At 37.9% G+C, this 13,541-nt stretch overlaps 1 protein-coding gene across 3 annotated transcripts in view; it reads right to left on the bottom strand.

The window, feature by feature from the left end:
* Window positions 1–13,541, bottom strand: part of LOC129246906 (rap1 GTPase-activating protein 1) — a 115,345-nt gene that overhangs the window by 56,338 nt on the left and 45,466 nt on the right. For all 3 annotated transcript variants that reach the window (XM_054885634.1, XM_054885633.1, XM_054885635.1), the window contains exon 3: window positions 4,349–4,526. In XM_054885634.1, coding sequence (XP_054741609.1) covers window positions 4,349–4,526 — 178 coding nt within the window. The remainder of the gene's footprint in view (window positions 1–4,348; window positions 4,527–13,541) is intronic.

Here is a 13,541-nt window from a genome sequence, read left to right as displayed (position 1 = left end):
CTGACAAATGGGTGAATTATAAACATACATATATAAGTAAGTGCGTTTTTATAGGGTGTTTTTTACGTGCTTAAGAATTTACAATGATAATATAAAACAGAAATATTATTGATGGTAGATAATTTCATGGCATTTATTTTTTGAATTTGATATCCGGTATATGTCCGCCGCGGCTACGAGTCACAATTTATGATTACTTTTTCCAATAAATCTGGCCGTAAAGCGTAAATAGTGGCTTGAACATTGCAACAAATCGATTGTTAAGCGCGCTGTATGGCAAGTTGTACCGTCTTGTTGGAACCCAATGACGTCGCTGTTTAGCTGATTAATTTTTGAAAACAAATATTCGGTCAGAATGGCGCTCGCCATTCGCCGTAACGGCAGCTCCTTCCTCATTTCGAAAGAAATAAAGTCCTTTTCCTTAAAGCGGACATTCCTTATTCCAAAAATTAACTCCTTGTAACTTCGATAGCTCAAAATATGATTCTGTTTCTAAATTATATAATTATATTTGAATCGTTGGATTTTAGGATAATAATAAATAGCAAAATTTATAATTTTTGCAAATGGTACATCAATCATATTTGAAACATGGGAAATACATAGGCAGCTGCAGTATACAAACAGTAAATCATTTATCCAAAAACAAGTTTTCATAAGGGTGGGATTCCTTGTAAATCATTTTATTTATTTCATTTTTATAAATGAGGTTGTATCTGCTAAACTCAGTTTTTTGTAATACTTCGAATGGCGTTTTATTACAAAATTAAAAGCAAATTATTAAATCTAACGTTAAAAATTAAAAAAATATTCCGATAAATTCAATCCAAATATTTAATTTTAAACTTTAAATGAAAACTTAAAATTAAGTAAAGGATTTTAATAATCATTATTTGATCAGTGGTCACACAATTCCTTCGTTCAGTTTATAAACAGATTCATCTGATACTTAGCACGATTTTTACAAAAGAACAAAGTTTTAAAATATTCCTAAAAAATAACATTTTTGTTTAATATTTAAGGAACAAAAATTTCCAAACTCTTTTCTGAATTTAGAGGATTTAAGGTAAGAACGAAGTATGGCACAATTTTATGCAAAACCATTATTCGTACATAGCCATGTAAAGAATATTTTATTGAAATAATAGAAAAAAACGAGTACTTTGTTGGGCCGCCTTTAGCTTTAATAACTGCTTCCAAACGTCGATGCCTACTTTTTACCAATATGTACTTTGGTTTCATTACCTGCAATTTTCTGCCACTCAACGCTTAATGCTGTAGAGTAAATCAAAAGTCGTCTTCGTCTATCTCATCTAAAGGTAGGCCCAGGAAACTTGCTGCTTTGACAGGTTGGGTCCAGAGGGAGAGGAGTGTTAGATGGGTGGGTTTGATGGGGCATGTGAAAAAGTGGTTAGTGTCGTGCGGGGTGCTTTCATATTGTGGACATACGTTTGGTAATATATATCATGGCCATTTATGGATAAGTAGGAGTTTAACCTGCTACAACATCCAGAACGTAATTGTACCAAGGTTACGCGGGTCTCTCGGGGTAGCTGAAGCTCTTTATCTGCTATGGGTGGTGGTTGGACTCCTATTACGGCATTCTGGGGTCGATAGCTTAAGAAGGTGGAGAGGATCTCCCGATGAATGTCGTTTATTGTCTATCTAAACACTGTCCGGTCCAGTAGTTGTCGGCTCGTTTTGTCCTGGATCTCGCCGGCATAGTTGAAGAGTGGACGCAATGCTAGTTTGCACTAACACCTTCCACATTCTCTAATTGTTTTGATATTTCGGAGCAGTTTGAGAAATTGCAATCTAAGATTTTTTTTTAATAAATAATTGTTTTTTAGTATAGGGCAGCTAATACCCGTATTTGTTGCCTGCGCTCCATCTTTCACTGACAAAACTATACGAATTGGTGTCAATGTAAACGGATGTGTTTTTGATTGCTCTCGAAAAATTGCATATTAGCACACTTGGATACGCAAATTGAGCGAAATAACGCAAAATAATAAATATTAAAAATAACTGATTACCTAAATATTCTTAAAGCAAATATAGTAAAATTCTAAGCAGATAGCTGCTGCCTTTCTCCCTCCAAAAGTAACGGATAATCACTAAGAGCAATGTCGGAGTGCGGGAGATGCCGAAAAGGAATCAGAGGAGAAACATGTGCACGACGTGAAGGTATGTGTAGGAGAGTATACCACAAATAATACGCTGCTATAGCTGACTATAGCATGAAAAAGGCTTTCGACACAGTCAGCCATGCCACGTTACTAGACGACATTTTACAGTCGACACTCCCGCCAGGGCTGAAGAGGTGGACCGCGAACTACCTGAGTGGTCGTCATTCGTCGGTGATATTTCGAGACCAAACATCTAAACAGAGAAAAATATAGCAAGGAGTTCCGCAAGGTGGTGTCCTTTCACCCTTGCTTATTAAGTTCTATATCCCGAAACTCCCCCAGCCTCCAGAGGGAGTCTCCCTGGTCTCATACGCCGACGACTGCACGATAATGGCGTCGGGCAATGACATTGATGGCCTATGCTCAAAAGTAAACGACTACCTCGCCAGCCTTTCTCGCGTTTTCATTGCGAGAAACTTACAACTCTCCCCCACTAAATCCACGGCGACTCTTTTCACTACCTGGACAAAGGAGGTCAAGCTACAACTCAAGGTAAAAGTCGATGACACAAAAATTCCGACGGTTAACAACCCCAAAATATTGGGAGTTAACTTTGACAGCGAGTTAACTCTCCTTCTCAAAGTACTAAAGTACAGAATCGCAACAAGGTTCTCAAGTCGCTTGCCGGTAGCACTTGGGGCAAAGACAAGGAAATGTTGCTGTCGACTTTTAAAGCAATAGGCCGACCGGTTCTAAACTATGCTGCGCCTGTCTGGTCGCCTGGAGCCAGTGATTTGCAGTGGATGAAGCTACAGACCTGCCAAAACACTGCATTAAGGACCGCGACAGGATGTCTTATGATGTCACCGATACAACACCTACATGATGACGCCCTTGTGCTGCTTGTTAAGGAGCATAACAAACTGTTCAGTAAGCAGTTTCTGTTAAGGTGTTACCGTAGGCCTCACCCATGCAGACACCTGCTTGAGCCTGAGCCACTTCCCAGTCACATCAGAAGGCATTTCCTCAACTACGCGGACGAGATCCAAGACAAAACAGACAGTCAGCTAGCTACTGGATCGAGCAGTGTACAGACAGGCCATAAACGACATTCATCGGCAGACTCTCACCACCTTCTTAAGCTCCTGACCCCCGAATGCCGTTATCGGAGTCCACCCACCACCAATCGCAGACAAAGAGCTCTAACTTCCTCGAGAGTCTCGCGTAACCTTGGCACAATTACGTTCTGGATACTGTAGCAGGTTAAACTCCTACTTATCGACCCCGACATACTACACATATGTCCAGCATGTGAAGGCACCCCGCACGACACTAACCACCTTTTCACATGCCCCATCAAACCCACTCATCTAACTCCCCTCTCCCTCTGGACCCAACCCGTCGAAACAGCTAGTTTCCTGGGCCTACCGTTAGATGAGCTAGACGAGGACGACCGGTGATTACACTACACTGACAGGGCAAAGTTACTGCTACAACAACAGTACTCCCGAGGAGCTTCAAGCTTCTTCAATTTAACTGTAACGGACCAACGAGCGAGATAGATGAGATAATCGACTTTATGAGCCCACACGGAATCCCAATAGCAGCGGTTCAACAAACTGCACGCTAACACTTCCCTGATAACCAGGGATGGCTATAACGGGCACAGACAAGTAGCGATGAACAGTTACAAAATTTACTTTTTTCCTAATTTCATTTTGAATTTTTATATGTTTGGGACTTATGGATTAAATTTTTACTGTACACTACTATAATTTGAATTTTTTTGTTATAAAGATGAATTGTTTTTGTTTTATACGTACTTATGTAATATGGATTTCATTATTACTTCTTTTGCACGGTTTTTTGGGAAAATATATAGAGTTTTTCAACTTACACGATTTTTTTAAGTTGTGGAACCTATCTCTAAATTTACCATATGTCGCATCACGATTTTTTTGCACGCATTTTTAAGGGATGTATCTACCGCGTTAAAACAGAGTTGGGTGTAAATACACCTAATCGTATTACAAAAACTTTTTATAAGTATTTTCAATAACTCTGAAAGTAACTGACTAACGACTGAATAGAAATATACTGAACAGAAATGTTGTTTTGGTGTTGTTTCATACATTCACAGTTTTAATGTGTTGAGGCGTTCATTCATAAAATACTTAGGCAGTATATTTGAATCTATTAATTTGTTGCTAAGTTTTTACCTGTGAGAAATACGACGGCAATACACATCTCTGATCATCCAAGCGTGAGCACTGCACACGCTCCAACAACTCGAACAAATCCTGCTGGGCCCCATGCAATTTTCCGGGACTGTGAGATGCACTTCCTCCGCCATTGCCTTCAACTTTTTGCAAACCCACCATGAAGGCTTGTTGACGCCTGCAAATAGAAGTATTAGAGGAGATATGAGTGAAGTAGTATTAACAAAAGAAGCGATATAGGCGTATTTGAAGTATGTGTATATGTGTATATGCTCAAAAAAGCACCCGTATGTACATATGTAAACAAAGTAGAAGCCAAAAGAAAGCACTCAAAAACTCCTCTAGAGATGTTTAAAGTATTTATTAATCAATAATATATTTTCCTTTATTATTTGCATTGTCTTCCCAACGTTTAGGCAAATTTTTAATTCTCTGCTCAAAAAATTTGTTGTTCTTGGAGCCAAAATAAGGTTCGATATCCCTTTTTATAACTTCTTTTGAGGAGTAGTTCTTGTTACTCATATGGGATTGAAGTCCACGGAAAAGATGATAATCATAAGGTGCAATATACGGAGAGTATGGAGGATGCGGCATTAGCTCCCATCCGAGCTCGTTCAGCTTGCCTAATGTTTGCCTTGCGGTATGAGGTCTTGCGTTGTCGTGGTGAAACAAAACTTTGCGTCTATTCACTAAAGACGGTCGATTGTTGTTAAGTTCCTCATTCAGGTTTGATAGCTGATGGGAGCAATAATCAGCAGCTATTGTCTGATTTGGTTACAGAAGTTCATAATAAACAATACCGGCCATATCCCACCAAATAGACATGAGAATCTTCTTGGGGTGAAGGCCATCTCTAGGGGTCGTTTCATCTTTATCTAACCATTGGCGTTTGCGAACAGGATTATTGTAAAGGACCCATTTTTCATCACCAGTAACGATACGGTTCAAAAAACTTTCATTTTCAAGCCGTTGCAGCAGCTGAGAACACACATTCACTCTCTGCTGAAGGTTGGCGACGGAAAGTCTATGCGGAACCTATTTTCACAGCTTTGAAACCTTTCCCAACTGAACCAGGTGCCTGTGAACTATTCCATGCGATGAATTTAACCTCTGAGCTATCATATCGACTGTCAAATTTGGCTCAGCTTCCCCGAGTTCGAGCAAGGTGTGGGAGTTATAGACTTCAGGACGAATAGCGCGCGGGGCATCCTCCACGTCGCAGTTACCACTTCGCAATTTTGAAAACCACTTTTGCACAGTCCTTACACTCACGGTATCCTCTCCGTGAACAGTGTTTATTTCTGCAGCAGCAGTTGTTGCATTTTTACCACTTTTATAAAAAAAATACAAAATATGCCTCTTATACGCGTTCGAAGATTTCATTTTATTTTTTAGCACCACGTGCTTCTATCCGCTTATTTTTTAACAACACGTGCTTCTATTACTTGTTGAATGCACAATATATCAAAGAAAATATAAATGGTTCCGTTATATTCCGCGAATAATTTTTTGTATGCAAAAATCGTACAAAAGTGAAATTATGGGTAAAATATGCACGAACTTATGGACTGACCTGATACAATCATAGCAAGCAAATTTAGGTTTAACAGTTACTGCCTGTGCAATTGCCATTGACTGAGCTTCCGCAACATCGGCCTTTTGTTTTTTGAAACAGTTTTCCGGCGTGTGACCTTTCTTTCGGCAAAAATTGCAACGCAATGCCACTTCAATGTTAACACTCTTTCCAGTTTGATCAGAGTTTCCACACCTACGTTCACTTAAAAAAAGTTCGGCTTCTCGAGCCTCGCTGAGCAAATCTTCATAAGATGAAATATTCTGTCGGCTTACTCTTTCCCGGATTTTTGCGTGCACCATACCAAATAGCATGTCTAGTTGTTCTGCTTCGGCAGGAACGATATCTAGCTGCGAAAATAAAGCTCGCTTCTTCCGAACAAAGGTGCCTGTCGTTTCACTCTTCTGTTGCTTTAGCTCAAATATTTCGCCAGGCCAGTTTTGAAGGTGAAAATATTTCGCGCAGTCTACGTGTAACATCAGCAAAATCAACGGCTTGATCTTTAATGCCACGCCGTCATTCTGCAGCATCACCCTCAAGTAGCATTGGTATTCATTTTACCGCGTCCACATCAGTAATTTTCTCCACCGCTTTGAATGTTGAAATTACCGCAATGAACTCTTCCACTTTTGCTGGACCACGTTCACCATTGTAACGCGCGCTACATGAGGTAAATGTTCCTGTGCGGTCATTGCTGGTATGAACTAAATTCATCAACCGCTCGAATTGCTCCGTTGTAAACGATACAGCCATGCCGCTTTGCAGTCTTGGAATATAGGGCAAATTGGCCCCACGTTGGGCGCCAGTTGTAAAGTTGTATTTATTTTATTATAAAATATAATTTAATTTATTATAAAATATAACTCTTGTATTTTTAACCGTAATAAAAAAAACCGAAAAACTAAAAACAAATGCGTTTACATAGTAAGCTAAGCTGCGCGAGCAAGAGCAACACCTGTTTTGCAGCGGCCAGCCAACGCTGTCCACACTACAAAGGTAGTCATTGCTCTTGCACCTAAGCTCTGCTCACTGCCGATTACCAAACGGAATGTGTTCTTTCCAAAAGCGCGCCGGCTTTTTATAGGCAAAAGCAATTCTATTATTATAGAAAATTCAAATTTAGAGTTTGAAAAAAGACCTCTATGTAGTAGTCATTACACTTTTGGGGCATTGCCATATATGTAACAAAACTTTAAATTAAATCTTAACAGGTGTTGCCATATAGAAATAAATACATTAATACTTATAAAATATAAGGATGCTACAAACTTTTTTTTATTAGTTTCGACTAATTGTCTGTTATACCATTCTTTCCTAGTTTTAACGTGAATTTGCTTTTTAGTGGTTAACTGTTTCATTATGAACATCAGACAGCTGCTAATCTGTTCCTGCATAACATCAGTGGTGAAACTATGCAGGGCAGAGAAGTTAAATCTGACACTGTAGTATTGGGCTTATGTTGCACTGGAATAATATACTTTCATGATCTGATATTCTTTGTTCCTCTGTTTTTTCACATACTACTTCATCAGTATTCGAGTAAGTAAGTCGATCAGTGTGTTCAGTAACCCGTGTATTAAAATTTATTAGTTGCTTCATTGCTTGTTGAGCGAAAATCTCTTTAAGTTTCTTACTATATGTCGAAACTATATTAAGGTTTATATTGAAGTCGCCAATAGTAATAGTATTTACCAAGTTGTCGCGTATTTCCGACAAAATGGCCTCCATCTAGGTAAGAAAATCCGCATCACTTGCACTAGGTGAGTGATAGATCACCCCGATTTCCCATTTGGTTTTGCAATTTTTTAGCTGAATAACTAGCACCATATACCCTATGATCAAAAAGTACCGGGAATGTTTAATTTAAACGAACCGCGCACGTAGGAACCGGTCCATATGTTGGTAGGACTCTAAGACACACATCTGTGCCATCGGATCATTAATGTCTGCCTGACGTTTGTTTACATCAGTCAACTTTTTTCAATTTGTCGCGTTTTACCGTGGATAATTTTGTTGAACAAAGAGTTTGTTTGAAATTTTGTGTTGCGAGCGAAATTTCGTGTTCCGATGCACTGAAAATGTTGCAAAAAGCATTTGGCGAATCTGCTCTATCAAGAACAAGAGCATACGAGTGGTATAAAGACATTAAAAGTGGGCGTACAGTGGTGGAAGATTTGCCTCGTGCCGGACGCCCATCGATGTCGAACACCGATAAAAACGTGAAGAAAGTGAAAGAAACCGTGCTTGAAAATAGTCATACCAGCTTAAGAGAGATTTCTAGTGAACTTGGCATTTCATATGGAACGGCACAACCGTGCTTGAAAATAGTCATACCAGCTTAAGAGAGATTTCTAGTGAACTTGGCATTTCATATGGAACGGCACAACACATTATGGTCGATGTTTTGGGTATGAGACGCGTTACAGCCAGGAGATCAAAGAGAATGCGACGAATGCGGTCTACCACGAGTGCATGGAGGACTAGGTTAAACGTTGGCACATGTGTGTTACTTTAGACAGGTCATAGTTTGAAGGATTTGCCTGAAATTTAACTCTGTTTTGTTTTATTTAAACATTCCCGGTACTTTCATAGGGTATTTTCATCTATAGATTTATTCAGTATTGTTTTGAAATCTAGTGTATTTCACATGATCATAAGTACTCCGCCTGCATGTCTACTGTATGAATCGCACCTCACTATTTGATGCGTTGGGAATTTTGATTCTGAGAAGCTTACTTTATCTGTTGTACATGTTTCGGAATATAGAACTATATCCGGGTCAACAGTCTCAATAAGCCTTTCGAGATCTATTACACAGAAAATACGGGGTTGAATGTTAAAAACTGTGGTTATTATCTAGGATTATTTTATAATCTCAGATTTTGGGAGAAAAATTCTGTATGAGAAATCTACCTTTTTAATTACGGATTGAGAGTTAAGCACTAAAAAGTAGATCATCTACTTATATCTGAACGTATTATAAGACCTAAAATTATTAAAACTATTTATAATAGCCCGCAAAGCAGTACAAAAGGATTAGCTCTACAAGTGCAAAAAGACTACGGGTTAAGAGTTCCTCATAAAACTGTTCGAAAAGTGTTGCAAAAACACAAATATTCTTCAAAAGTGGCTAGGAAAAAACCCCTGTTATCAGCACAAAACGTTGATAAAAGATTGCGATTTGCCACCGAGCACATATCACTGCCCACAGAGTATTGGGATGACGTTATTTTCTCAGATGAGATGAAAATGATGCTCTACTATCATGATGGACCCCAGAGAGTTTGGCGTAAGCCTCTCACAGCACTACAAAACAAAAATATTATCCCTACCGTAAAGTTTGGAAAACTGTCAGTAATGGTTTGGGGTTGTGTACCAACAATGGGAGTGGGTGAAATCAAAATTTTGGACGAAATAATGACCAAGGAAGTATATTTTGATATTTTAAAAAACGAATTGGCTTCCAGTATTAGAAAATTCGGCTTTGTTGACCCGGAAAATTCGAACAAATTTAAATACAAATACTATCAAGATAATGATCCCAAGCATAAATCTTATTTATGCAGGTCCTGGTTATTCTACAATTGCACCAAAGTTATTGATACTCCCACCCAAAGTCCCGACATTAACACAATCGAAAATTTGTGGGTTCATTTAAAAAGAAAAGTAGGAAAAAGATCGCCAACTAATAAAACTGAATTAATAAGATTCATCAGAGAAGAGTGGGGAAAAATATCTTTGGAATATGATATTCCGAGACTAATTAAATAAATGTGAAATCGTCTTCAAGCGGTAATTGATGTCCAAGGAGGACATACAAAATATTAACCCCAAAAGACTGCATTTTTTGTTGTTTTCATCAGTTAAGCAAAGATTTTTTTGACACTTTTTAAATAGAGTAAACATCTTTTTGTTGTTGTTTTTGTAATGTGTGTGTTTATTGAATAACTGTTGGCGCCTAATGCTGAAAACAGTGAACGACGTAAACGCAGTCCCCTGTCAGCTGTTACGATCAAACTAATGAGAACCCCATGTAAATGAAAAGTTCCTTTCTTCCGTATCGTAGTTTTGTAGATTTTATTTCACGATTTTTGAAAATTCCCGTAGTACCCTGTGAGCTGATTGCTCTCTCACCACACAGTGTTGCCAAGCAGTACATTTCGAAATCATTTACAAAATAAACTTAGAAAAATTATAATTTTTATTAAAATAACTTAAAAACACTGTTGAATAATGTTAATTATAGATAAATGAACTATTTGCATTTGTTGGTTTTTCGCTTTGGTTTATTAAACAATGAAAAATTGTAACTGATAACGCGGATGTGTGAAAAGGTGTGTAAGAAAAAATATCAATGGCAAAATTGTGTAGATACAACCAAACACATACACACACAATCCGATGTATTGTGTAAATATGTAACTAAAAACACGCAGTTGTTCTCTAAGGGATGAGTTTTTGTGCTCGTTAGGGGCTGCGTATGTCGTTCACTGTTTTCAGCATAATAGTCGTAGACAAGTACAGTAATGGAATGTGTTTTGTTTGGTTTTTATTTTGTTGTTGGAATTCTCGATCAAAGCTAAATTTTAAAATTTTTCTTCACTATGCAAAGATATTCTTGACAAACTGTACATAGGTATAAATGAATAAACTAGTGAAATTTTATTATTTATATACATATGTACGTTTCTGTGCTTATACATGTTTTTCAATTACTTGTAATGTGTTCGCCGAATTTGGCCGAAATCGTCTCGAGTTGCTGGTTCGCGCGAGCGAAAAAGGCCTCGAGCACAAAGGGTTAATTTTAATTTGATTTGCCTCTCTCGGCTAAAACTCTTTTTAATATAAACAAGGAAAACCCTGTTTTTCAATCTATTCCAGAGGGAGTAAGGAGAAATTTATAGTAGTAAAAAACAATTTTACTAATAGAGTCGAATAAATGTAAATAAATCCTTGTAAGAAAAGGGAATATTTTAGTATTGTATAATGTAACATGCTTTGAAAAAAGGTTGTAAGAGGGGGATAGAAGGATGATCCCCATCTTAAAACTGAAAACCGTCCCTTCGGAGGCTTTTAGTTTTTGGTAATTCTGCTGTTTAGCCACTTCTGCTAAAATCGACCTTTTGGAGTGCAATTTTTTGCTAAAACGATGTGTTTCAGTCCCAAAGTTAACATTCAAGTGGCGGAAAAACGATTCTGCAAGTAGTTTAAGTCGAACTTGAGTCGATCAGTTTTACAAAAATTTTCGTAATTTTACGTTTATATTTTTACGTTTTATAAGAGTATGTATTAACATATAAAAAATACAGAAGTCCATTTTTCATTATTATAATAAAATAAATAAATTGCATAATAATAAATCATACCACATAAATTTAATTACAAGGCTGTTTTCAAAGAACTCGTTTTGTAGTATCAGGTTTCATTCATTTCATACCAAGTTTTGAGCCTATGATAATAATCGCCTCTATTTTAGCCTTCTGCGTTCTATTTTTTTCTTCTTTTCTTATTTTTCTGCAAAAGTTATATAAAATTAAAACTGCGATTTTCAGTGGGAGTTCAAAACATACTTTAAAATAGTACCTATATAATGAGTAAATACGATTTGTTTAATTAGCTATTACAAACAATTGGATTTTATTTTAGAAATTTGTTTTGAAATAGTTTTCTATGATTTCTATGTCTTAAACAAAACAATATAAAATTAGGGAAACTTTTTTGCGTGAGCTAAATGCGTACAACTAATCGTCTCGTATTCTAAAGTATGTGAGTTGTTTATTACTGAACTCCCCATGGCATCGCCGTGTCAAGAATTCACGATGAATTCAGCTTGGCTCTTACCAGCTCATTTCCTAGGTACTGGGTATTTGTAAACTTAACTAACTTTTGCTCCTGGGTATTTGTAAACTTAACTACAAGTAAATTCCTTTTTGGCTACTCAGATTGTAAATTCAATCTGGGTAAGCTAATACATATTGTATTTGTCAAACTTATACCGCCTTATCTAACTAATCCTACATATAAACAAATTGCCTGGAGACATAAAGCAAAAATGGCTGTTGAATTTGCGGTCCTTGCAAATGTAAATTATTGTGTTAGTTGGTGGAGGTTATAATATGGATTTTCAGGCATTACTACGCTAGGTATTCACTTAGACGATCAGCAGCAAGGGTGACTTAGACCGTGGTGGAAATAGAAAGTGGCGAAAAATCTCGCAAGAGTATGTGTATATGTGTGCGGATGCATTATCAGCCCTGCACGCGTACGAATTCGCTATTTATTTTTATAACGAGAACGACAAATAATATTTAGGTTAAACGAAGCGGGTCGCTGGAGAGAAAAAACTTATGGTCATGCTAGTCTATTATTGCGACAAACTCAGTTAATCTCGGTGAGAACTGACTACATCGTCCCGACGGTAACTTTCAACAGGAATTTTGCCACTCTCTTTCCAACTAAGGAAGAATGGAATAAGGGATTCTCTCTAAACAACTTCGACACTACAGTCTATACGGATGGAAGTAAAATGGGCTGCGGTGTTGGAGCTGGTATATATTCTTACAGACTTAAAATTGAGAAATCTGTGCGGCTCCCTAATACCAGCAGTGTCTTCCAGGCGGAAGTACTGGCGATTGGGGAAGCTTGCAGGTTACTAATCGTAGATTTCTCTTTTAAGGGTAATATCGCTATTCTCTCGGATAGCCAAGCTGCAATCCAGGCACTGGGTTCGGCCACAACAACCTCCAAAGTGGTGGAACAAAGTAGGAATAGCCTCACCATCTTGAGTGAAAACCATAAAGTTACCTTAACCTGGGTCCCGGGACATCGGAACATTGAAGGTAACGAAAAAGCAGATGAACTGGCAAGAGGGGGATCTGCCATGAATAACGCTCTTGCAGAATTGGTACTCACACCATTAGGTGCAGTCAAGAGCACAATTTCCCAAAAATACCTCCGAATCGCTGACTGTAGGTGGAAAGTCCAGACGAAATGCAATATTAGCAGAACGTTATGGCCCACCTACAACCTCAAGCAATCGTCGGCATTAATAAGAATGAAACGACGGGATGCCTGGAGACTAACGGCGGTCATAACTGGCTTTTGGTCTATCGGAGAACAAGCAGCCAAAATGGGTATCCCTCACAATACATACTGTCACAGTTGCAAACAACCGTAGAAAAAGGAGACAATCTTCCATTTCCTCTGTGAATGCCCTGCCCTATGGAAGGACAGACTGTTAACCCTGGGCCAACCGCTGTTCGAGAATCTCGAGCAACTATCTGGCCTCGACGTTAACAACCTAATAAGGTTCCTTAACCGCACAGACTGGATATAGTTATGCTGTAAAAAACCGTTAAACAAGTTGGCAACGAGGATGTGGCAACAAAATGGCGCGAAAGCGCTAGTTGGATTCTGGAAGAATCACCACTTTAACCAACCAACCAACCAACGACAAATAATTTATGTGCTCATAAAAAAATTAATAATAAAAGAAAAAAACTGAACGTTAACTTTTTATACTTATAAACGCATAGCAACAAAAAAAAAATAATAATTATAATATAAAACATGATATTCAATAAATGTGGCGTTTCATAGGTTGCGAATGTATTTTGATAA

The sequence above is a fragment of the Anastrepha obliqua genome, chromosome 5 (genome assembly GCF_027943255.1).
Source record: "Anastrepha obliqua isolate idAnaObli1 chromosome 5, idAnaObli1_1.0, whole genome shotgun sequence".
NCBI classification, from domain to species: Eukaryota; Metazoa; Arthropoda; class Insecta; order Diptera; family Tephritidae; genus Anastrepha; species Anastrepha obliqua.
The sequence above is the reverse complement of the archived record's forward strand: the minus strand, read 5'-3'. Positions and strand labels throughout refer to the sequence as shown.